Below are 26,707 nucleotides of genomic sequence, written 5' to 3' on the forward strand. Positions count from 1 at the left end.
TTCTCCTGAAGATTAAACCATTGGTAGCCAACTTCCTATATGTGCCTGCAAACAAGAGGGCTCAGCTTTAAATAATTATGTCAAAGAAATGACAACTGTGCTCTTTGCCAGAACAGGGATGAATCATTACAAAGCTAGGACATAATTAAGCAATCCTGACTGTCAGATGTTTGCACTTTGTGTCTGATGTGCAGGGCTGGTGTGCCCACCGCACACACCCTCCTGGACAGGTCTCTGCACAGATTTGATCTATGTTTTCCCGGAGCAGTGACGGGGGGGTGGGGTCACAGTCTGGTTATTACAGAAGCCTTTCTCTGGGGGTTACAACCTTCTCTACGTCCAGCTTGGTGCTCTCTGTTTTGACAACAGTGTGAGCCAACGGCCAATACTTGACAAAGCTATATACTTGCTTTAAAATTTTGGGAAAGGAGCAAAGCCGAGCTGTCATAGGACCATTCAGTAAAAACACACGTGCACAGGGTCTAGAAGAGTCCATTGTAACATCATCTACCACTTCCTAATGAATGACAGCATCCTTCTGTAGAACAATCAGAGCTCAGACAGAAGGCAGCTTTCAAACAACAAAAGCCAAAAGGCAGCAGTGAGGGAGAAATGTGTCATCGTGAGAGGCAGCGAGAGCGAACTCACACCTGAAGTGCCAGGGCCTGCCAGGTACCAAATCAAACCTTTGTGACACAGAGGCTTTCTGAGTGGTTGGACGATTTTGCATTTGCGCCAGCCGAGAACACCCAGACTGCCCGTTCCCTACCACCAAGGCAAGGGCCGTGATTGGAGAAGCACTTTCCATCCTCCCAAATACTTTATGTCAGGAGTAAAATGAAAACAGCTCCCCAAATCACGGCCCCTTGATCGTCCATCAGCGCATTCTGCTGAATAAGCACAACAGGCCTCCACTGCCTCGGAGAGGACACAAGCCAAGTTGAGATTCTGATTCTGTTATGAAAAATAGGTCTTCACCAAGTGTGCCCAGCACAGCGTCGGCAATTCATGGAGATGAAATCGCTCTCTGCTTAGGAGCTGACTCCGGATGTACACGCAGCTCCCAGAATATACATATGTATATGGAAAGCATATATACACACCTGCAGGGAACAAACACACATCTGTACATCCTGTGAGCAGGTGAGAACCAGCCTCTTTCACACGGGTTTATTAATTCAGCAAGAAGCTCATATGGCCTCTTTCTATCTGCAAGAAAAGTACCAGTGCATCTCTTGGAAAATAACAGACAAAAGGCAATTGCCTGCCATTCAAGAGAGGCATGCAGTTTGATACGAAACCAGAAACACAGAGGAATCCCCTAGTGCACTAAAAAGATCATGGTGCAAATAGGACACTTCACTGGGAGCCCAGATGGCTGGGTTCTGGTCCCAGGTCTGCCTCCATTGGATTGTGGGGAGCTAGGGTACTAACTACATCCTCTCCCAGTTTCTTTGCCCATAAAATGAGAACGCAGACCAGGTGATTTCTGAAGCCCTTGCCAGTTTGGAAGCCATGTGACTCTGCAAAAGGATAACAACCCAAGGTCCTCAGGCTTGCTCCGAGGACTTTTGTCTCTCCTCACATAATTAATGGACATTTTAAAGCTTAATACAGTTAGTAAAGATGCTAGAGTCAATCACACAAACATGAGCTAATTCTGTAATTGATTAGAAACTAATTTGGAGCTTCCGAGAGCATTTCTGCTGATGGTGCTCATGACTCAAGAGAACCAGCTACCACTGGATTTTAAGGAGCCATTCCCTGCTTTCAAAGGCAGCGGAGGATTTCAGTTCCTCCAGTCTCTCCTCTAACCCAACAGTCCTGCTTTTACCTGTTTTCTTAGGCCTCCCTTGGAGGTTCTGTTTGAGCAGAGATGCATGGGGAGAAAGTGCAGCTCGATGCTCCAGGGGTCAGAAGAGATCAGAGCGGAAGCAAGTGGGCTTGGGGTCAGACACCCGGGGAAGGCATGGGCCCCAGCCCTCATCAGCTGGTGACGTGGGCAGCCCGAGTAGCGTCTCTAGGCCCGAGGTACCTCATCCGTGAAGGAAGCCGATGCATCCTTTTTCCACACTAAAGGGCTATGTGAAGATTCACAAAACTGGAGACAATGACCCTTGGAATGTTAGTGGACACCACTGAGCCCCTCACCCCAACATGGCGGATATTACCTTTAAGACCCCTCCAGATCTCCACTGACAACATGGAGGTTCCCTGTCCAAGACAATGAGAGCAAGAGAAATGGTATTTCCTGCATAAAGCACACGTATACATGATGGTGAGAAATGTAGAGTGGGCAGGAACCCAAGATACTATAAACAGTCCATTTGTTGTACTTTGTTTGGTGATGTTGGCTGTCTCTGGAATCTCCTAACCAAAAAAAAAAAAAAAAAAAAAAAAAAAAAAAAAGAGGCCAAGAAATAAATTACTTCATTTGGACAAAATTACCAAAGCTGGAATAACTAAAGGCAGTCGTGAGCAATATATCAAATCGGTGCCTCGATAAGGAAAACTGTTAACACTTTAACAGCTACGAAATGAATCACTCAATTAATTTCCCGCATGCTGAAACAGGTAACAATACATTTATCTGCCAGGATTATACTCTCCATATCGTATATTTCCACAACTGTTAGCGATTTTATTCAGCAAAACGGGAAATAAGTTGCACCTCATGGATTCAGGGAAAGGAAGTGGCCTGAGGTCTGCTGCCAGCTGCTCAACTTGATGGAAGAGGTTTCATTTTTCTGTTTTGGTTCTGTTTGTTTTTTCCTCTTTCCCTCTCAATCATTTCCAATGCACGTGCAGAGCGTTCTAAGTCGATCAGTGAGGACAAACGGGACCTCGAGGGTATCTGGACCAGTGTTTTCAACACACCAGACAGGATCCCACAGGAAGCGACTGTAGCTCCACAGAGCTCCAGGGCCGGGGTGGACCTCCAGAGGGGTCATCGAGTCCGTTCCCCAGCCTCAGGCTACACTGAAGGAACCCCGTCCTCCCAAGCCCATGTCCGTAATCATTTCCCTGTGTCTGAATCCAAGACCCAAAGCCAAATCTCCCCCACCTCATCAACGCTGTCATTAAGGCGACACCATGTCCAGTCCCACAGCCTCGATGCAGACTCAGCTGATGAAGGAAAGGTCGGCAAACAGCATGCCTGTGAGCTCTGGACAGACACACGGAGGGGGCACACGCCAGTCCCAGGTCACACTGACTGCCAGAAAAACTGCCTTCCTTGATAACATTTCCTTTCCAAGAGCTGTTGAGCCCTCACCTGTGAACAGAAGACAGTCACTCTCCCCCAGATACCCTTTGGTCCCAAGAAAAAAGGGCCCCTACGAGGCATGTGACGAATCCTGCCACCTGAGAAACAGTCAGTGCCCACTGCTTTCCTTTTTCTCCTTTCTCAGCTCCAGACCAGCAGAGGCCCCACCCTGTAAATGAAACATGTTCAAGGTGGTCTGAAATCCCCCTCCAGGAATGTCACCATCGGGCTGTGTATGATGCTGCTTCATTGATAAAAGAGCCACCAGCATAAAATCACCTTACAAATAAGATCACTTAGACTGGGTCACTGGAAGTTCCAGTTTATACCCCGTATTCCTCCTTATTTGGCCAACAGTGTGTTCATGGATGAAATCCTGTTGTGAGATCTCCCCATTCTCAGCACATAAGAGGGTATCCACCAGGCTCAAAGAGTACTCAACAGGTGAGACATAAATCCTCGTGTAAAACAGTGAGTAGAGCGCTTACCTTGGGTTTCACCACCTTCATGAACGCTCCTCTGACCAAAGCTTCCTCTCGTTCTTGTTTGGTGACTTTCTGGGCATCCAGAAACTTCAAATTGGGCAGCTTGTGCAGAACAAAGTATCTGGAAAGAGATCAGTCAGAGACAGCTCAGGAAGGCTGAGGGTGACGGCCTCAAAGGTTCATGCAATTTGTCTGATGCTCAGGAATCTGTACCGTGAGGTCTTCGCAGATTTAGAGCTTATCTGCTGCTTCTCCTCTCTTCTCTCACGAAGAATGAAGAATGACTCTTTGGGGAAATCCAATTGGTTATATTTTACACAGATATACAACTAAACTTTTAAAATATTCACTAATGGTTACTCTTGACTCAAAGGTAGATACACACATATACACACACAAATACACACACACACACACACACACACACACACCCATGGAAGAAGAATCTATCAATGTGTCTCTGTCCCAGTCTGGAAAACGGACCCAACGTCCTTGCTACACAGGAAGTTCTCAGTGAAAATAACCTACAGCCTGACCGTAGCATTTATGTCACTGCCATTCCGACCCATCATCTGGACCATTCTCATCTCTGAGATAATAGTAAATCTTTATTTTGAAGATGAGATAAGAGCCTTCGATTTGTCATCAGGACAATGGATCTATAATAACCTGGATGACTTTGGGATGGAAGTAAGGAACACACAGCTGAGAAATGCTTCCTGGAGGAATCAAACAGGGGTCCTGAGGATTTTTTTTCTCATCGTCACGGAGTTACCGCTACAGTGGCATTAGGAAGAGGAGAAAGAAGAGGAGATGGTGCCTAGGGGACATTAATAGCCAAAAAATGCTATATGCTCACTATTCCCCTGGAAAGAGTCTTTAGATCCATTGTGGCCACCAAGGATAACCCAATGACTGGCTGCTTGTGTGAGGAACGATCCTTAAGCTGGTGTATGGAGTTGATAAGAAGATTCACTCAGCCAGGAAATAGGTATAAAAACATATAAATAAATACATGAAAGGTACAGACAGCTGCCTCTACTTCCTCCTCAGTGACAGTCCCCCACTCAGATGCTCTCCATCAGGCCCCCATACTCCATCACTCAAAGGAGCAACTGTCTAGACCGCATCCTGTCTAGGAGGAAGCGGTGAGTACCCAGCGTCAAGAGCAGTAAGTCACCTCCCGGGGAACCTGACCTTCCCTTCCTGTACCAGCCCCCACAGCATTCACTCATTTTTCAAATCCCAGCCCTTATCAAGCTGTCTTGATGGGCACCTCCAGTCCACACTGCCTTCTCCCTTCTCCACGCTCTCAGGAGACACTGTCAGCACCATACAATCTAACATTTTATTGTTTTTTTTCATTGTTTTATTGGTGTTCAGTTTATTCCTCACCTAAAGTATAAGCTTCTTGAAGGTAGGGGCCAGTTTTCTTTCTCCCCCTCATACCCTTTTGGACAGCAGCATTAGAATGGACTCCACAGAATACCAGTTCATTTCAGTCACCCAAATATTTCTCAAGCGCCTACTATGTGCCAGGCCCCAGGTATACAGAGGTGATTACAACATGGTTCCTGCTCTTAAAGGGGTTCTTGGTGCAATGAGGAAGACACACTTGCACAGAGAAATTAGAAATCAGCATAGCTCAGTGCCCAGACTGAGGTTATGCACAAAGTAGCTCTGGGAGTATGGAGAAAGAGGAACAGGAAATCTCAAGAAAGCTTCAGAGAACCCAGGCCTCCAGCAGTCCCAAGCGCCGAGCTTTTTCTCAGTGCAAATGTTACCTGGCATGTGCAGCAGGCCTCCCTCCGCGGGGGAGCCTTGGGTTCATCAGGTGTTTTCATGTTACCAAGTGGCCTCCTAAGTGCTCGTCCGGGTAAGGCTGTTTTTCACCCAAATGCCAGAGACAACAGCTTAGAGGGTTCCACTCACAGCTTTCATTTTCCTCACTTGTAAAGTTAAAATATCTCTGAATTCTCTTGTGGTATCCTTTTCCTCCCCTAGAAATAGCCACACCAACATCTGAGGTCTGGAAACTTGACTACTTCCTGCTTCCTCCCTGGCCTGAATCTATTCATTACCTTCTCTCCTACTTCTCCCCGAGCCTTTCCCTTCCCTCTCTAAATGCCACCTCAGCTTACCCCAAATCAGAAGATTTCCACCAAGGCCTGTATGACCTTTCTTTCCTTGAGGAGAACTCCCTCTGGCCTTAGTCAGTGTCTCAGAAAACTTCCATCTTTTGCCTGTAGCAGCAAAGTCTTGATGACAACAGATTCTTTCAAATCAAGACACGCACAGACAGAAACAATATGTCAGGAGTGACGCTCAAAGGAGTAAAGACACCCACTAAGTGTAGGGTGGGGAAAGATGAATATTCAGGTGAAGAAAACATCAGTATTAGAAAATCAGCCAATGTTTAATGATGGAATGAAAGATGTCTTCATGGGGCTGGCAGGAACCCCGGTGACAACAGACAGCACGTTGTCATTTTGCCCCACTTTGGATCTCAGCCCTGAAATCAAAGGAGAGAGAGAGAGAGAGGTGCTGGCTTTTAAGCTAGTTAAAAATTTTAGATGACAAAGAGCTACAGTTTTCAGAGCTCTCTTCTCATAGAACCAAAGAAACACCCATGAAATTCACTGGGAGTCACCCCTGAAGCTAGGGGTGGACTGACTCCCACCCCGCTGGCCACCCACCAGGTGGCTGATGCTTCAAGACATTTGAGGGACATTAGGAAAGCTTGTCTCACATAGTTCAGTCTGAGACCCAGCTCAGGGCCCAAAGCTCATCCCTTATGACACATCTTGTTTCATCTACTTACACATTCATTCAACCAACTAATAAATATTGAGCAGCTACCACCTGCCAGGAACTCTGCCGGGGGCTGAGAGTAAGGTGGTGCACAAAACAGACACGGTCTCTACTCTCAAGGAGTCCACATTCTAGCACAATGGTTCTTGGACTGAGGGGGGCATCAGCATCCCGAGGCTTTATTGAAACACAGATAGCAGGGCCCCACCCTAGAGTTTCTGATTCACTACATCCGGAAAGGAGCCTAGAGTTCACGTTTCTAGTAAGTTTCCAGGTGAGGCTGATCCATGCTGCTAGGCCTGCTGAGAACCACTGTCCAAATGAAAATAACACCACGATATGTTGTCGGTTTTTATGGCTGAGTAGTATTCCATCATATAAATATACCACATCTTCTTTCTGCTGATGGACATTTAGACTGTTTCCATGTCTTGGCTATTGTAAATAATGCTGCTATGAACACTGGGGTACAGGTGTCATCCTGAAGTAGGGTTCCTTCTGGATATGTGCCCAGGAGCAGCAACATGGATGCTCCTGGAGAATGTCATTCTAAGTGAAGTAAGCCAGAAAGAGAAAGAAAAATACCATATGAGATCGCTCATATGTGGGATATAAAAAAAAAAAAACAAACCAAACAAAGCATAAATACAAAACAGAAATAGACTCACAGACATAGAATACAAACTTGTGGTTGCCAAGGGGGCGAGGAGTGGGAAGAGATAGATTGGGATTTCAAAATTGTAGGATAAACAAGATTATACTGTATAGCACAGAGAAATATATATAAGATCTTATGGTAGCTCACAGAGAAAAAAATGTGACAGTGAATATATATTTGTTTATGTACAACTGAAAAATTGTGCTGTATACTGGAATTGTACACAACATTGTAAAATGATTATAAATCAATAAAAAATGTTAAAAAAAATAACACCACGAGGAATAATAGTTTTGGAATTAAGAGGTTGGCAAGGCAGCAATGAGTCTCCTTCCCACTGCAGCTCATGGTCTGCCCTGCCCCAGTGTCCGTGGTACCCAACACCCAGACGGCAACCACGTCCACCAGACCTTCCTGCCCTTTGGTGGTTTGGAACTGGCTCCAAACACTACTGCCAAGTGATAAGTCAGTGGGCTTTCTGCCTGCCTGTCCCATTCTGGTCTTGGGAGATCTATTTCCTTTTGTTCTAGGTCATGTCTGGGTGTCAAAAGCTGCAGCTTCAATCCTGAGTGTAATACAAGTTTGCCATAAAAATACAAGAGAGGATTCCCGAAGCCCCAGAATGAAGGCTTTTACAATATCAATTCAACCCTTGTAAATTTAATCCAGGGTTATTTGTTGCACCAAAATCTCTTTACTGTGATGTATGACTTAGTTACCGGGGTTATCACAGCCGTATCCTAAACTTGCATAGTACATAAAACATTTCAGTTAACAATGTGGGAAGGTTAACTCCCCCAGATAACCTGCAGTCACAAGGGCTAGTCCAGATGACATGCCTCTGTCAGCTTCCACGAGCTATTGATGGTTCAATCAGTTTGTTTTGAAGGCAAAGTACAACAAAAGGGCAGTAAACTTATTCAGACTGTCAACAGGGGCTATCGGGAATGGGGCTTGCAGGTAAGTAATTCTGGGTGTTTTAAGGCTATTATCAAACAGCAATGGTTGAAGGAAGAGACAGCTACTAATAACACAGAAGGCAGCCATCATAAACCACTTTATGGCAGAAACCCCCGTCTATAAATCCTGCGACACCCGGAGACAGCTTCAGATTTATAAAACTGCTTGTTAAGCCAGGGCACTGCTTAATGAAAAGAGATCCGTCTAAGTTCTAAGTCTCATGTCCCCAGCTCCAGAGGGCAACGCCAATTTTCCTGACCTTCCCAAGTCGTCTGGGCAAAAGCCCCAGGGCCAGGGGTGGGGAGTGGAAATCAGGGATGCTCTAGGCTGTGATATGGAAGGTGAGCTTATCCAGAGGAGACCAGGGACCCTGGGAAGGTGTTAAAAGACCCATCTGTCTCTGTCTGCAAACAGATTCTCTAACAGCGAGACCCACACACGGAGCTTTTCAGGTCTTCTCTCTTCATATAGAACGCTCCATTTTCTTAAAGAACTTTCCTAAGGAGACACCTAAAGCTGCTAGGGGGAGAAAAGGAACAGCAGACAGCCTTTTTTGTTTGTTTGTTTTTTGCTTCCAAATCCATCTTCTCCACTGAAATCCCAAAGCTCCGGCATTTTTCAAATCGACTCCAAAGGGAGGGGAGGATGCTCTTCTCTCCTGCCCACAGCTGCTACCCCAGGGGACCTGGCCATGCCCCGGTAGCTCTGCACAACCCCAGAAGCAGACTGAGGCAGATCTCCATGGTCTGCTCCTGGGCTTGGATGTCCTGTTTCTTCCTCTGAGGAGACTCTAACTCAAGATCCCGAGGGTTCAGGATGCGGGGTCACTGGGATTTCACCTACATCCTTGCACTGACGGCATTCTGTGCTTCTTCCTGTTATTTCTTGCTGCCTCCCCGCCCTTGTGCATGGTGGGTGGGGAGACATGCTGGAAGTGACTGGCGCCCCACGAGGGGCCCCTGAGGGCAGCCATCGGTGATGGGTGAACTGTTCTCAACCTTTCACAAAGCTTAATAGAGTAGAGTGAACAGGCCAACAAAACATCAGGCTTCCTTGCTTTTGACTGGATGACATCAACCCTGTTTGGAAACACTGCTTACCTCACGCTGCTCAAAAGCGCTCATCAACAGCAGGTGTGTCTGACGCGTTTTTAAAAGTTAGCCGTGGCTTACTGAAGACACCGAAGCTCTAAGGTGTTGGGGGTGGCAGAAAGTGAAAAAAAAGGGGAGGTTTTCAAAACAAGAAGCCTGGGGATTGGCAGGGCAGAGGGAAGAGCCCAGGCTCTGAGCTTCGCTCGCTGGGCCATCTTGGTTCAGTCTCTGCCGCCCGCCTGAGCCTCGGTTTCTCCAGCTGTGCAGGGAAGGAAGTGAGCTAAGTCCCGCCTCAGTCTCTTTTAAGCTTTAGCCTGAATTCTTTCTGCCTCCAAGTGAATTGACAGTAAACACATCCATATCCTCCTTTCTTATTACGCCAATTTCCTGGTCGACCCACCCCCTCACACCTCCAGGTAAAGGAGGACTGTGAGGAAGAGTCAATAAGGACCAAAGAGGAAGGAACAAACCCTGCGAGTGGAAGAAGGCCTCATGCTCAGAGGGATGACAACGATGCCCCTCTAACGAGCCGAGGTGAGCTCACCTACAGCATTAATGAACGCTGGACAACGAGCCAAGGCCAGCTGACTTCCCTCGCCCACACTGGCAGCACGTTTGAAGTCTCAGGGCAAACAATACACCCACAGGACAGACCAGGGCCCTCTACGGAGGGTAGCCAGCAATTACTCGGTGGGCTTCTGTCACTTTGATCTCTGGGTCGTGACCTTTGCTTTCCTGTGATCTTCAAAGCCCAGATCGTAGATTAGCTGGAGAACTCGAGCTGGGTTATGTAAGCCACAAGTTTTATGGCTCCCCCTCTAGGGCTGGGAAATGGTGCTAGCCCTCCCTCCTGCCCCTTGGATGAGTGCTGCGGACACTGGGCAGGCCCACGGCTGCCCCCTGCAAGGAAACAAAGAAAGGGAGCCACGTTTTAAGTAATTTAAAGTTGTAAGGAATACAGAGGGGCCTACTGAGGAGGAGGGAGGAAGGAGAGGCCAACCAGCGAATGGAGGGGCAAGAGAGAATAAATGACAAAGGATTTGCTGGCAGGAGACCAACTCGGTTATTTGACACCTGAGGTCCAGCAGTTGGGCCCTGTTGACCTTCGCTCTTCTGTCTCTCCTGCAGGATGAGGAAAGAAGAGAACTGCAGAGGAAGGCAAGGAGCAGACCATTCTGGGCACCTGAGCTCCCCCTACTTGATTCACTGTTTGGCCAGTGGTGAAGTCCACAGGTGGCCCCAAGTGGATCCTCAGCACGATGCTGGTCCCCCAAGCTCAGCTCTGCCATCCTGCTCTCTCCCTGCCCCGGTCCTGAAGGCTGCTGCTGATCACATGCACCTCCATTCAACATTCATTCCAAAATAGCGGCACAGTGTGCACACCCAGCAAAGCATGGGCAGGTTTAAGCTCCTGCAATAACATGGCCATGGACGTCTTTCAGCCATGAACTATGATGAATGGTGGAGAGAAACTCCAGGCTCGGTTTTGCTTCTGCCCCAGCAGGACCTGGGCACTGCTCACAACTTGGTAGTATGTTCATGCTTATATACAGATTTAATGAGCCCATTTTATGGTGGGGATGTGTGCCAAGAAAATCCAACTGGGCGCACAGGGGGTAAGTGAGGAAGGAAAACGGTGATGTGGGGGGAGGGGAGGAAAGACTCACTGAAGCTTCTGAGGAGCCATTTCCAGCAGCCCCATAAATCTCGTCACTTCCCATTTCTGGTCCAGTGGTTTGGCCACAATGTGACCTAAAACTGGGCTGACCTCTCTGAAATCAACATCTCTCATGGAAATGAAACAACAGACATACTTGTTTTGATGTATGGCTGGGTGACATATTATAAATATTACATCACATAACCACAGAGGATGCCAATCAATAAGAAATTTTTTTAGACAGCACTAAATGAACCATGGGTTCTTGCTTCTGAATACACTCCTTTAAGGCTCCTACTATTGCTTAAATGATTAATAGAAGACATATTGTCAGAAAATGTACTTAAAGTGAAAAAGAGTAAACTGCAGAAACAGCATTCATTTTTTAAGCAATTTTCTAGTGAAAAATGTCACATAAATTTACATAGAGGCCCTACTATTAGGCTCTGGGTAACAGCTAGAAGGAAGGCAGACCCCATGCTTTGTGGATGAAGGGCCAGGAAAATATTTTACCAAAAGGGGAAAAAAGAAGTGGCCTTATTGCTTTGTAGAAACATAAATGCCACAGCAACACAGGCCTCAAAAGTCTTACTGTCAAACTCTAAAATTTTTCAGGGGCAGATGAAGCCCAAACTCTGGGATGAACAAAGAAGAGCTGCTTACAGATCATAGAACAGAACGCAGCCTGCACACATGCATCTGATCCCCGTGCAAGGGTGAGAGTGCCTGTTCAACCAGAAATAAAAAATAAGTAAAATGAATAAAAAATTTAGAATAGAAAGAGAAGAGGCTTACCATTCCACTCAACCAGCAGAAGCCGTGCAGTCAATGCGTAACTGGGTGGGCGCAGATGTAACGTCCCTCCCACTGTTCTTAGCCCCTGTCTCTCTCAGAGAATGAGCATCTTGCTATTGTTGCAGCTGACCTGGGGGTTTTCTAAGGTAACTGTGACTAGATGTGATTTCGGCTGTGTGCAGCCTCTAGAATCCAGCTCCTCATGGTGACCTTGCCATATGTACCCTAGCATGCAGCCTGCCCAGCCCCATCCCTCCATGGTTTCCAGGGCAACAGACCTGGAGTAGGGAGGATCTGCTTGGAGGGTACCCAGGTCAGCCCATGAGATAGCCCACTCTTCCAGAATCAAGGCTTCCCTAAGAGAATCGTGACCCAACAACCAACACTTGGGTGGAGTCTGAAAGACAGTTCTTTGCCTGTTAGGTGTCTTTGTTGACATCCAAGTGGACCTAATTCCAAATGGACAGTGAGCATCTGAGGTGTCCAAAGGGCCCTGCATCCCTCTTTAAGTACTCAGCTCTTCAGAGGGAAGGGTAATTTCAAGCCAGCCTCAGGGAACAGTTACCAAACCTTTCCCCTATGGCCAACACTGCTTCAGGTATTGATAAGGCTACAAAGGGCACAAAAATTCAGCCCTGACCTGCTGGAAGCCACTCTCTGGATGTCGACATATATGAAGTAGTGAGAGAAATATACAAGATGGAATATTTAAAGTGGCTGAGGTGCTAAAAGCAGAACTCTAACTACTTAGGTGGGGAGCATCTCAGAGTGCTGGAGCCAACAGGGACTGTAAATACCCCTTAGTCCAATAGTTCTTAACCTAGCACCAATGTCAAATTTTGACTATTTTGTTGCATTTGTCACTAAATGAATCAAAATGCCTTGGATGATTCAGAAATACAGCCTTGGTTAAGGGTCATTGATCTAAAGTGTCCTCCCCATGTTAAAGTTCCCACTGACAAAGCTGAACCCTACATCTGACCCTTTACATCGTGGGTCTTAGTATCACTGCAATTTTGCAAAACTGGTATTTTGCAAACTAGTTACAATACCAAAAATTACTGCTGGCTTTTCTTGTCCTTTTACAACCTTACAAGTCTTCTCTCTGAGACCGAACAGAATAAGGTGGAGTTGGAGACTTTCCTGGCTCTACTTCTTTCATTACAAAACAACAGCAACAAAAAATGTACCTTCAGTTTGACTCACACATATAGCTCCATGAATGAGCGAATGAATGAACAAACATGTGGGTGACTGTGTGCATACATACATAGACATATACACACATGCACACATACGTATGCATGTAAAATTCATTGGGCGATTTTACAGAATTAAAACCAGAAAACTAAAGAAAAGTGTCAGAAAACAAATGAGGATTTCCCCCAAAATGCTTGGTTTACTAAAAATGTTAACTGAGAGAACCCTCTTGAACCCCCTTGACCTTTCCAAGACATATCTTATAAATAAGTTGCTGTGGGAAGATAAAATATGTTTTAAGCAACCCCTTCATAACTAAAATCAAGCTGTCAAATGTGTCAAAGTTGATAAAAGTGTAAAAGAAGACAATTAAGTTCCAAGTGCTCAACCTAACAGGTTGATTTAGAAATTTTAACTATTCACTTGCTGGATATTAGCCATATTTCTCCTAACAGAACTCACATTCAAATCGACAGTATCACACCCCAAATACAAATCTTCATGAGGAAAAAAGACTTAACACATTTCTTTTAAAGTAGGGGAGGAACTTTACTCTAAGACGGCTTAAAAATAGTCTAGGACTGCTACAAAACTAACGGAGAAACTAGAAAATGAGGTTAAAGGTACAAAATTCTTCCCAATAAAGAAATACAACTGAATTTCTGCTGGACCCTTACTAACATGTATGTGTGTACCTATGCATGTGTATATATTTATTTTTTAATATATAATTTTCAATAATAGCCTTCATTATTTCTTATGGCTTTGCCTTTATACAAAATGTATGCCGCCAACTACATCTCTTTGTGGGTCACTACAGATTGAAAAATCTGAGCCCCAAGAGACCCAGTTCCTCTCTCCCAAATTCTGCCAAACTTATTTCTAGTAGCCCCACCTGCCTTTTATTTCCTTCCTCCCTCCCTCCCACATTGATTCAGGGGGGAGTGTTCATGAGAGCTTAGATCATAATAGAGAGGAAATGATCACTAAAAACATTTAAAAAACAACAATCACAAATGAGAGCGTACAGAATTCAAAGTGAAGAAGGAAAACAAAATGAGTTTAGTAAAATGGGTAAGATCAAGAAGACTCCCTAAGGAGAGGTGAGTGTGGATCACGTATTTCAAAGCAGATGGTTAAGAAGGAGGAAGAATAAAGGAAAGCATTTATTTCTACTTGGAGTCCGTCAAAGCACACGGTTGGTGAATACCGAGGCAAAGCTTTACGGAACAAAGTCATGGGCCTTATAGGACTTCCTCTGGGGACTGTACATAAGCTTCCTAAACTTTCACTGGAAGTACTTTTGCTCCAAATAGTAACTCTGAAGCAAACAGGAAGATCTTACAGCACAGAGCAAGGGCCAGCAAAACAGAGCCCAAGGGTCCAATCTGGCCTGCCCTGTGTTTTTGTAAGCAAAGTTTTATTGGAACACAGCTTTGCCTATTCATTCACAAATTGTTCATGGCTACTTCTGCGCTAGAACAAAAGAGTTGAATAGCTGTGGAGGAGAATATATGACTTTCAAAACACAGACTATTATTTTGCCCTTTACCAAAAAGTTTGTCAACCCCTGAAGGAGGCCACTCAACATCTTTCCATGTTTCTTGGCTTCCATTACCTTCAATGAGAGGAGACAATGGCTGTAGGGCACCCAAGGGGGAAAGTTTAACATCATCACGAGGAGGCCGCTGGTACTTGCGCAACACCCCTGTGTACCCCAGAAGATAACACTACATCCCCAAAGATGCCGTTTCCCCCTCTCACACCATCCTCGACCCCTCGGCACTCACCTGTACCTCTTGTAGTCTTCCTCATCCTTCTCCAGGCTGACCAGCTCGTTGGGACATGCCACATTCCCCAGCAGGCTGAGGTACTCCAGAGCTGGCGTCACTTCTGCCAGGTGATCAAGCAGACACTCCAAGTCAGTGATGTGACAAAGGTTAAGGATCTTGGTCTCGAAAGACAAAAGGCTTAGCAAGAAGCACAGACTGTAACTGACAGGCACAGCTGAGCGGCTGATGAGTCCAGTCTGCTCCCATGAGATGATCTGGGTGAGGGTTCAAATCAACTTGCTGTGGGCGTGTCACATGGCTGGCTTTTCATCCCTACTCCTGGGGACCCAACCCAGCTTTTCCTATGGGCAGGTGAGGTTAAGTCTAGATCACTTAAGAGATTGAATGAACTTAATTGTTTCTTACTGTTCATTTCTTTCCTATACAGTTTTATTTTTGTTTTAAATGAAGGGTAGATGCCACGTAGTAAAATATTTTACAATAGGCAAATCCATAAAACTATTTTTTCTAGTAATCAAAGCAAGAAATTACTTCCAAAGGCCTCATCAGAAATATATTCTTTCTCCTCTAAGGGGTAATTTATCATTAAGACATGGGAATGGCATGGATGCCAACAGGGACTGGCATCCCCTATGATCTGAAAGGCTGCGGTGAAGCTAAGCACTGCCCAGTGGCCTCGCTGGTGGGAGTAATACTCTGCACTGGGTGAATGGAGAACAAAGCTAGGCGGAGAAGACAAACGGGGTAAGTTAGGATGGGTTTAGTGAAGCCAGGCAGGTCAAAATGCATTTCCTGAGAATCTGTTATGAATCAAATATTCTATAGAGGAGAGAATGAAAGAGAAAAAGTAAGGCCTGGTGTTGAGATCACTCCATGATCCATCCCCTCTGTGGGACCCAGTCTTCGGTCAAGATAAATGCTGAGACCTCCAAACCACAGAAGGCAAAAGTCACAGGTTCAGAGGACTAGTCCACACATGGCTCCTGGCTTGGGCCACACACAGATGAGTGGAGCCCCAGGCAAGCTCATCGACAGTCTGTGAACAGAGTCCACAACTACCAGGAGCCCATCAGTGAGAGGAGTTAGCCAGGATCAGCAGACAGAGCAGGCTCCTGGCCAGGGAATGACGGCAGAGTATACAGACACACAAGGGCGGCTACAGCAAGCAAGAGTCAAAGACTCGGATACAACTGAGTGAGGTCCAGACGGCCTCATGAAATAAATAAAAGGGCTTTCCTCATGCTGTGAGGGTGCTATCTAACCCTGGGATGTTTCCTCAGTTTTCTCACATTCAGCTTCTCAGCTGAACTCCAATTCCAACCAATGACTGAATCTAGTCCCAAACACATCTTCCAAAGAGTCACCACAAGGTAGCTCGTTCTATCTCTGACAACCCTAAGAGACAGTTTTTCTTTCCCCAGAAATTGAATTTTCCTTGAATTCCCACCCACTGACCCAATTTAGCTACTTGGGGTCACAAAGAATAAGCCTCTCATCTCTTCCACGTGACGACCTTTCAGGTGGTTGAAGCTCATGTCTCCCTTCAAACTTATATTCTCCAAACTCAGTTCCTTCTCTCACTGTTCATACACACACTCTGTCACCACCATATGCAAGAAGAAGCACTGTATTCCAGGAGGAGCAAGACCCAGAAGACACAAGAAGAGCAGAAGCAAAGGAGGGAAAAACTAGTAAAAAAGGGTTCGAGCACACTCACCCAGAGGGGGATTCAATTTGCCAACATCATCCCCACTTCCTAAACAAAGACAGAACGATGGACATCAAAGTTATCAGTCCTTCCCATCTTTAACAAGTAACATCCAGGAATGACCACAAGGGCCACCAGAAGGAGGGTGATGGGAATGGGGTCACGGGGCGAAGACTAGAGACCAGGTCCCACCAAGGAGCGAAGCTTGAAGTACGGCAGATGAGCGGCCAGGAGTCAAAACATCTATGTATTTCATCACTGAAGACAAAACACATTTACTACTTTTTAAAGTTCAGTCACCATAGTCTTTAAGAAAATCATTTAAAGAAAACCAATTAAAATGACAGTGAACAATTTCAGGGAAAACTTGTTTTTTCTAGCAGTTTCTGTCTTTCTACATTAAAAAAAAAAAAAAGAATATTGCCAGTACTCTGTCAGTCCTGCCTTTCAACTCGGGTAGAGGCTCCTCGGGGACCCCTGTGCTTTGGAGTGCCTTCCACAAAAAATTTTAAATCACAAACCGGTACCCAGGACTGGCGCGGGGCCAACAGTGTCATTCAAGTAGGCTTCCCCATGCCCTGACCTGGTTTCTCTTCTTCACGGTTTTCTCCAATCCTCCATCCCACACATGGGACCCGCTGGATGCTCCAAAGAACACCAGGACTCACAGCCATTGGGTTGTCTGGAAGCCTCAAGCCAGATCTGAGTTCTAGGTGGGGGCAGCCAGACAAGCTACTCCCTCCTGCTGGTCAGTGCAGTTATTTCTTTTGTGAGACTGCAAGATAGTAGGCTGCCAAAATGGTGCTGATGTATTGATACGAGGTGATTCAAATTATTTATGTGGACACTGGCCCTAGAGAACCTAGGGGAAGCCCTTTCTACTACGGATGGCAGAATCCAAGCCAAGTCTCCTTCAGCCTTTGTCTTTTCTTCATCTACCACCCCAAGGTGAGAATGTGAAGGAATGGAATTCAAAACCAGTAAGATTCTCAAATTAGGAAACACTGGGCAATAGAGTTGGCTTGAACTCCCCGTCATTCCTCAACATTTGGTGACCAGTGACGGGCAGCCTAGCATTCTACCATCCAGGGAAGCAGGCCTGGTTCAAATTGAGTAAATCTTCACGTGCAAATGTATCACAGAGCCAATAAAGCTTGTGAGGGAGGGCTGCTTGCTTAGATGGGTCCCTTCTAGAGCCCTGGAAAGGCCGTGGCTATACTCACAGGGTCACATATTTTTGTAAAGCCTGCAAAAGTAGGTTATTTAAACCGCCATCAGTTAAAATCACCGTCTTTCTCCAGTAGGACTTCTTCTGTCACATTTCTCCTTGAGTTGGGTGGTGCTGCAGTGGCCGTGGGAATTCTGGGGACCTGTCTAAGAGAAACTTGTGAAGGAGTGGCATTGAATTAGGGTGCGGTGGGGTCCATGTCTGTGGTCTACAGTGACTTCTGGGTCTGGTTACTACAACAGTATCGATAGGAATGGCTTCCAGTGATATTCTTACCACCTACCATGCTGACACAAACACGCAGGGGCCAACATAAAACTTATGATAAAAAAGTTAAGGAGCTTACCAATTCAGAGAATATTTAAGATTAAGTTGCTGAGGGTGTACACACACGCACACAAACCCAGCTAACTTGAAATATCCTGAAATCTTTTAGCTCATGTATGAAAGAAGTATGTAAGAATTTCTTTACAAATTTAGTAACTCTAAAATTTTTACCAATAATTTAGTGGTGAAATTACCAATAATAAGTGGTGAAACTGAAAGAAACAACCCTAAATATTAAACATAAAAATCAGTTTTCAGTTAGATGGAATTACCCATTCTCTCTACAGAAAATATTACAAAATTTAATTACGTAATGAGGTTATAAGTGAACTTGCATTAGAGAAGTGAGAAAAAAGTGTTTAAACAGACATGTTTAGTATAAAAGAGACTGTTCCTTTTCTAAATATTTTAATGTGTAGCATTTGGCAGTTTTAAGAACTTTTAATTGCCTCTGATATATTTTTTATTCCAAAGATACATTCATTCTCACACTAATTTTGTATTTGTAATTGTATAGTCTTTGCCAACAAGAGGGTCACCTCGCATCATGTAAGTTTCACACTCCACACAACCTAGATCTTCCCCTGAGCAGGAGGCTGTGGAGATGTAGACTCATTCTTATGTCTTGATCACGGGGATTTCTTGAGCAAAAGGTCTGCAGGCTTTAAGAAGCTTCCACCATCCTGTGCCAATGAATCCAAGAAATGGCAAATCTGTTGGAGCCCCTCAGCCTGCCTTCTATAGGATATGTTCTGTAGAAGAGAGTCCTTCTTCCTAAGTCTTCCAACTGCCAATAAATGATCACCTGGGCTGAGCCAGGTGGTCCCCACAAATCCACACCAGCCAGGAATCACGAGCACCTACTCCATGGAAACTCTGACCAGAGTGTCGTCATCATGTTGATGCCACTACCAGAGGATGAAACGCAAGAACAAGCCTTAATTGGTTTCTTGGTCTCCTAGGTCGGCGAGGATGAGCACAGCCCTGTCTGGTCTGATTGCGAGCTCTGAGACAGAGCTTGTCACACTTCTTTTTGTCAAGTTGCCTAGAAGTTAACCAGAGGCAATCAGGGGAGGGAACGTGGTGTCCCTGGCCAACCAAGACCTCCTCGGTGGGGACACTTTCCTAGATTCTCCTAAGGGTGGTTTTATTTTTTTCCCCCTTTTTAAAATGTGAAGCTGCCTGGCACAGTTTCAGCTCTCTCCAGCTGGATTCTCCGCACACACCTGGTTTCCCTCCTCAAGGCTTCTGCAGCGCTTGTCATTCAGATTTTTTTCAGTGTTGTCTACAGAAAGTTGCCATCGAGAAGCCCAGCTGTCAAGGCTAGGTGTGCCAAGGGAGATTTTCTGCAGAGAGCCCATGATCAAAGCCGCATTGTGCCCTGAAGTCTGGAGCCCAAAGGAGGAAGGGAGTCTCATGGTGTCACGTCCAGCTGCACAGGTCCGAAGCTGCTTCCCAGGTGAGAATGGGCACGTGCCTCCCTCTGGGCTCAGCTCCAGGTCAAAGGGCAGCATCTATGACCACTGGAAGTATTCCTACCAGAGCTTATCCTACTGTAAGATTTTTGAACACTAAACAGTCTACATCATGTATTTGATTCACACATGCACGTATTAGAAATATTTTCACATCCAGGTAACAGTGAAGGAAACTGGGTTCAAAGGTCATACAGTCACAAACCTAGGTCCTAAGAACTGATATTTCTGGGGTCATAGGACTCGTAATTTCCTAACACAAAGAATATTCAAAACACTGAAAAATGAGGAGTCTTATTATTGCTTTTGTGGGAGATCATAAGATGCTGTCTTCCCACTGGGCTCTGTACTTTAGGTATTTCAATTTGAGCTTATTCCTTTAAGGCACTGAAGCCTTGGCTAACAGTAAAATCCACAAAGAAGTTGTAAAGTTTTCGGTGTTAACAAAGTGATTTCATTCATACACACACACACACACACACACATAAAATGCCATGACAATCTGTCAACAATACTCCCAGATGTATAATACCCAATTTACAGATAAAGAAAATGAAGCCTCTGCCAAGGTACAGAGACTTCCACAAGATGACACAGTAAATTGTTATGGAAGCTCCAGTGCTGCCTTCTGACTCCATGCACTAGTCCCCTTCCCTCTGCCCAGCTGTGTAACATGTAGCACTATTCTTTCCTCCTTTTGGCACTACAATTCATACTGTCTCTTAATACATGTGCTGAAGTAAAAAGGGAAAGAAAAAGATGAAGAAATGAAGTATGATTTAAAATGCAGTCAGCTTATCATAACCTTCCCTGCACCCACCTCCACAAGGAAAGCAGGGGTGAATCATTTGATTGTGCAAAGGTTAAATATCTCCATTTTCCTGACATGTCTGTTGTTCCCTTATTTGGGATTGGGGATTCAGACACGATGTAGCTGGGACTGTACATGCTCATGGGTGAGAGTGGGTGAGAATGAAGAGGTCAATTCCATGGCCAGTGACTATGGGGCCAGTCTAAATGAACCAAAGGAAGGAGAGAGAGATCATCATCTCTGAACCAGGAGATGAGGAGACAGATGGGAGACCAGCACAGGACACCAAAGCTGAGGGCTGAACAGAAATGCAACAAAGGGCAAAGAAGTCAAGGAGGACGTGTGCAGCTGGGAAGGGAGGCACTGGTGAACTGAGAAGAAATTTGCCAGATGCGTGGTTTGGGCTCTGGAATGCCCCTCCAGCTCCCTCTGCAGCTGAGGGCAGGGCCTTGTGGGACCAGGCTCAAGCAGCTGACTCCTGCATCTCAGTTCCTCCTCCTGTGCAGTGACAGCCCCTTCCTTGGGTTTCAGAGTCTGGGGCTGGCGATGAGTACACCTGGGTTCTAGTCTGAGCCCCACCACAGACCATTCATGTGACTCCACAAAGTTCACACTCTTTCAGTTTTTTTCATAAAAATGAAAATTATTTACTGATGGTACTCAACTCATAGAATGAGATGAGGATAATATTAAATTATAAAAGTCAAAGCAGCACTCTGAATGTATATTCTGGCCTTGGCTAAAGCATGGTGCACATAGACCAGGTCAGGTCATTACTCCAGGATATTAACAATGGCAGTCACACTAACCCTTACACAGAACTTACTGTGCTACTCTTAGTAACTTAATATTTGTGAGATTCTTAGAGTAACCCTCACAACAACCTATGGGGTGAGTACTATTACTGCCCCCAACTCGCAGAGGAAACCAAAGCACACACATATGAGATAACCTGTCCAAGCCATGCAGTAGGCAGTGGACCCAGGTTCAAGCCCAGGAAGTGTGGCTTCAGAGCTGCTGCTCTTCACCACTGTGTGACAGTGCTTCCTGCTAAAGGACAAGAGAAGCCCATAACCCACGCTCCCGGGATCCAGGCGCAAAGACCATGGTATAGACATATCTAACTACATGCAAAACCAAAACGGAAAACTCTAGATTTGCAAGGCAGATAAAATGGGTGGGGCATGGGCGTGAAGAACCATTCTACGTATGCCAAAAAGCCAAAAATTAAAAACAAAACAAAACTTAAAAGAACTTGAGGCAGAATCCCATTTGACAGCAAGCTCCCTAATATGTTTAAAAGATTTAATTTACCAGAAAGAGTTAACACTGACCTTTTTAGAAGATCAATAGTTACTCAGTTCTAGGTCCCCCTTTATTACAAATACAAAGTAAAATCTTAAGGAGACAAGATACCAAGGTCTGAGTATTAGATGTTTACAGGAATGAGTCGTGCCTCTTTGTATTCATACCTCGTACAGTTCCTTCTCATATCTGTTCTACATTTGGTATATGACTTGCTTTGGCCATGAGACAGCAGCACCCATGATGCAAAATGGGCTTGAAAAGCACTTGTACATTGAGCTTTGCTCTTGCAACACCCCGCCCATATTGAGAGGCCCATGCTAGCCTATTGGAGACGTGTAGTTCAGTCAACAACCAGTACCAACCACCAGACATATAAGCAAGGCCATCTCAGGTCACCCAGCCCCAGATGAACCTCCAAATCACCGTGGCTGCACGAGCAACCCAAGGCGAGACTAGCAGAAGAACCATCCAGTAAGCCCTGCCCCAACACGGACATAAAGAATTGTAAACAAAATATTTGTTCTTTCAAGCCACTAATTGTGGGGGTGGATTATTACACAGCAAAGCTAGTTGACAGAGCCCAAGTCTAAGGCATTTCATGGAAATAACAAGGATTTGCAACGATGTGGAGAAAAAAGAAATCTTGTACACCATTGGTAAGCATGTAAACTGGTGCAGCCACTACGGAAAATAGTATAGATATTCCTCAAAAAAACTAAAAATAGAACTACCATATGATCCAGCAATTCCACTGCTAGATATTTATCCAAAGACAACAAAAACACGAACTTGAAAAGATACATGAACCCCTCTGTTCACTACAGCATTATTTACAATAGCCAAGATATAGAAACAACCTAAGTGTCCATGGACAGATGGAGACAGAAACTGTCTCTGTCTCTGTCTCTGTCTGTCTCTCTCTCTCTCTCTCTCTCTCTCTCTCACACACACACACACACAATGGAATATTATTTATCCATTAAAAAGAATGAAATCTCGGGATTTCAAAATTGTAGAATAGATAAACAAGATTACACTGTATAGCACAGGGAAATATACACAAAATGTTATGATAACTCACAGAGAAAAAAATGTGACAATGAGTGTGTATATGTCCATGAATGACTGAAAAATTGTGCTGAACACTGGAATTTGACACAACATTGTAAAATGATTATAAATCAATAAAAAATGTTAAAAAAAAAAAGATCTGATAAGGTCATTCATTTACCCTAGCAAAAAAAAAAAAAAAAAGAATGAAGTCTTGCCATGTGTAACAACATGGAGGGGCCTCAAGGGCATTATGCTAAGTGAAATGAGTTAGACAGAGTAAAATGAATACTGTATGATCTCTCTTATATGTGGAATCTAAAAACAAAAACAACATCAAAACCAACCTCAGAGAGAGAGAACAGATCCGGGGCTGCCCAAAGAGGGAGGAGGTGGGGGCCAGGAGAAACGGTGAACCGTTTTTTTTGTTGTTGCTATTGTTATTGGTTTAAATAAATTCAACAAATAAACCGATAAATAAAATCTAGACTGGATCACTGCATTTTCAGCATATTCTGTGCCAGGTTATAAAGATGAATCCTCTAAAATGGGAGACAACAATATTTAGCAAATTCACATGAAGCATGAATCTTAGTAGAATCTAACCTAATTAGGCTAACCAGGCAATCTGCCAGTCATCAATATTTACTCAATATTTCTTCAACTGTCAGTGGTAATGGAAGAAAGCAATGTTATCACCTACCTATTTTAGACACACAGGTACCCAACAAATACTTGCCATCGATCGATTAATATACAAATCAGTGGTTGATCAAAAAAAAAATCTCACCCACTAATTCATCTGCAGACTGAGCCTGCATGAAATGACATTGTCTCACAGTTGGTGTACCCTTCTTTTAACTGTTTTGCTTAGGCTGGTGCTGAAATGAGCTTGCATTTCTCAGTACGCACCAGTCAATGCTACAGAGAAGAGGCCAGGAAGTGTGCTGAGTGAGAAGAGGAGCTGAGTTTGGGGTTAGCGTTTGCAGGGCATTTGCTGTACAGTCCTTGTGGCTTCGTCGGTGGGCTGTTAACGAAACCCTTCTCACTGCACCATTTCTTCTGTTGCCTTCTTGACCATACCCAGGGCAGAGGCAGCTGGTTCTGCAGCCATGCAGAAAACGTCTTTGCTCACATCATCATAGTCTGATTCCAACATGCAAACAAGTTTTTCACACATTCCTCTTGCTCAGTTCTCCTAATAGGCAAGTTAAAGCTGTCATGTCACACACACACAAATAGGAAAGAGGTTTTTAGACGATTACTTGACGATGGCTACACTGCTAACCATGATCAAGCTGACTCATGAACCCAAGCCCAACAACTCTAATCCTTTCAGGGTCATGGGACACAGGATGTGAGGACTGAGGCCCACAGGAGAAACCATACCATCCAAATTCTAGTCTAATCATCTTTCTATTCTTAATTTACTTGAGAATATCATCCAACTGATCATCTCGAACAGCCAAGGAAGCCATAAGACACTGACTATAATAATTTTTCAAATGACTGGGAAACTTGGTTGACCAAAGGATAAGAGAGGAAAAAAATCCATCAATATTTCATGATGAGGATGACATTTACCTGTAGGCCTTCTTCTTCTAAGAACATGCCAATTAATAATGACCACAAATAGCATATTTTACTGATTAATGAAACTATCAACTTACCACTTGAAGTATAAACAGTGGCTAATAAACAATTTTGCAAATCATTATTAAAGCTTACAGAAACATATAGGTTAATTTTAACATATGCATCTGGCTTGATTTCATTTTATCTTCTAGGAGAAGATGCCCTGATCCCTTTCCCGTTCACGTGACAATGAACAAGTGACGAAGCCACGCCTGGTCTCAAAGGCTCCAGCAATAAAACAAGGTGATTGGACTTCAGCTCTGAAGCAACACAGTAAAATGGTAAGAACCCCGGATCCAGCCCCAGGGGAGACTAAATTCTGTACCCAGCATCTTGTGAAGTGTCTGGCGGTGGGCCTGTACTTAACCTCTTTCCTCATCTAGGTAAACCTGAAGACACACCCCTCTCAAAGGGTTTGGTAAGAATGAAAAACAATGCACTTAGAGTTCCCTAGCACAGAGTCTGGCCCACAGGCGTGCTCAGAAAGGTCAGCTGATGATAGTGATTCCTTCATCCCACAATCATTTATTGACCCTTGACTCTGTGCCAGACGTTATTCTAGGTGTGAAGGACACAGGAGTTAATAAAACCAACAAAACTTCCTGCTTAAGCCAGCTGGCACTGGGGAGGCACCGAGATGCACAACTCGAGTCTGGAGGCGCCCTGTGCCTGACACTGCATGAGGCCCTGACTCCACTCCCAGCCTCACTACAGAGCGCAGAGTCACGTCCCAGGCTGCTGGAGCCTCACCGGCTTAAGAAGCCGCAGACCAGAATGGCTCTCCTAGGCCTCTCTCATCGTCCTGGTACCATCAGCACCACGGAGGGCAGAGCTAGGCTTCACACTGATCCTCCACCTTAGCCTCTTCCCCCTTCTCTTTAGCCAGGAGTGTTCCCCAAGTCTGCGCCAGAGCCTTCAGGAAACCCCTGTGAACGCCAAGGTTGCTTAGCGGCACTAACCCCTACTTCCCACCAGAGGTCGCCCTCACACACAAGCCCAAAGTGAAAAGAACCCGGCTTTGCCTTCTCGACAGCAGTGACATTATTTTCTTTCTCTATTTTTATCTATTAAAAAGATTTCTTCACAGCCATAACTTAGATCTCTACACTAAAATGGAGCAACAGGAAGATATAATGGTGCATTTCATTTATGAATGACCTATAATAAATTACTCTGAAGTGTCCCCAGTGCCAAGAGACAGAACGCTTTGTCTGCCCACGGACTGTATTTCACATAACTTTAATTTAGCTGACACATAAAACTCATTTGACATTTTGCAGGTATTTTGGGGGGGAGGTGCGCGGTGGGGGGGTGCTGCGGGAGGGGACCACTGCGGGGCTGGGCGGGGAGTGGGGGCAGCAGCAAAGCCAAGGATATTTGGTTCTTGTTGAGGGTTAAGGTATGGAGCCGGGGTAACCCTGGCAACACGAGGTCGTTCCCGAGCAGATTGTTGTCCAAGATGAGTTCCTCCAGGCTCCCGAACGCGCTCAGTCCTTCCAGTGACCTGCAATGACAAAGGCAACAGGAAAAATGATCCTGCACTAAATCAGGGAGGCCATTATGAGCCGAAATAAATATTTTAACCTTCCCTTTCAGGACTGGGAATAGTTTGGGCTTGGTGCCTGTCAGCAAAGTGAATGACAAGAATTAGTAGCGGGAGCCGGGGCGGGGGCGGAGGGGGAGAAGGGGCCGCTGGCACTCACCGCATCCTTCACGCATTGCCAACATGAAGGATGAGGGTCACTTAGTGAGTAGCCAGGATCCAAAACAAAGGGCTTCAGATACGGCCCGCAGGATAAATTTGTCAATGTCTTGTGCCTTCAGGCACCCAGCCTCGGCTGACCCTAACCTCCATTCCCAAGATAAATAACTCTGTCACAGTTCACCTTCATTCCCTGGACACAAATTTAAGTTGTCATCCATCATTCCTGCCCAGAAATATCATACCCCTCTTACAATAATAAATATAACTTCAAGTATCATTTCTTAGTGGTTCTCCTCTGCACAGTCCTAGGAAACGGAGAGGAAAGCTTCCTTTTTCTCTGCATTCACTGCCTTTGCCTTTTATCCCCTCTCTGCTTTTTTTTTTTTTTTTCTTTTCCCCTTTTCTTTACTAATCACTTAATTTGCTTCTGCCTAGTGTCCCTGTGGCAGCCCCAAAAGGCAAGGCATCCATGGAAGCACGTAATCACTCCAGTCTGAGAGGCCATTTCTTTTTCTTTCCAGGTTTCTTTGTATTTGTTTTTGTTTAGGGGGTGAGGTAAGGAGGCGGTTGGCGGAAGTTCTGCCTCAAGACTCTTGACTTTAAGTTTACTGTTTTAATGTATGGAAAGTGGATTTCTCACTTTATTTTTGAAACAAGTGTCAAATGCAGCAATGTTCGATGTCGAGGCAGTAAATAAACAGGCATCTGAAAGAATTAAGCACCGGCTCAGGGAAAAAAAGTA

At 45.0% G+C, this 26,707-nt stretch overlaps 1 protein-coding gene across 3 annotated transcripts in view; it reads right to left on the bottom strand.

Moving 5' to 3' along the window:
- The window catches only part of LRMDA (leucine rich melanocyte differentiation associated), a 1,083,787-nt gene that overhangs the window by 515,873 nt on the left and 541,207 nt on the right, over nt 1-26,707 (bottom strand). For all 3 annotated transcript variants that reach the window (XM_064488025.1, XM_064488023.1, XM_064488024.1), the window contains exons 3-5: nt 25,636-25,764; nt 14,716-14,853; nt 3,754-3,871 (exon numbers count right to left, since the gene is read on the bottom strand). In XM_064488025.1, the coding sequence (XP_064344095.1) occupies nt 3,754-3,871; nt 14,716-14,853; nt 25,636-25,764 (385 nt within the window). The remainder of the gene's footprint in view (nt 1-3,753; nt 3,872-14,715; nt 14,854-25,635; nt 25,765-26,707) is intronic.

The sequence above is a fragment of the Camelus dromedarius genome, chromosome 8, assembly GCF_036321535.1.
Source record: "Camelus dromedarius isolate mCamDro1 chromosome 8, mCamDro1.pat, whole genome shotgun sequence".
Lineage (NCBI taxonomy): Eukaryota > Metazoa > Chordata > Mammalia > Artiodactyla > Camelidae > Camelus > Camelus dromedarius.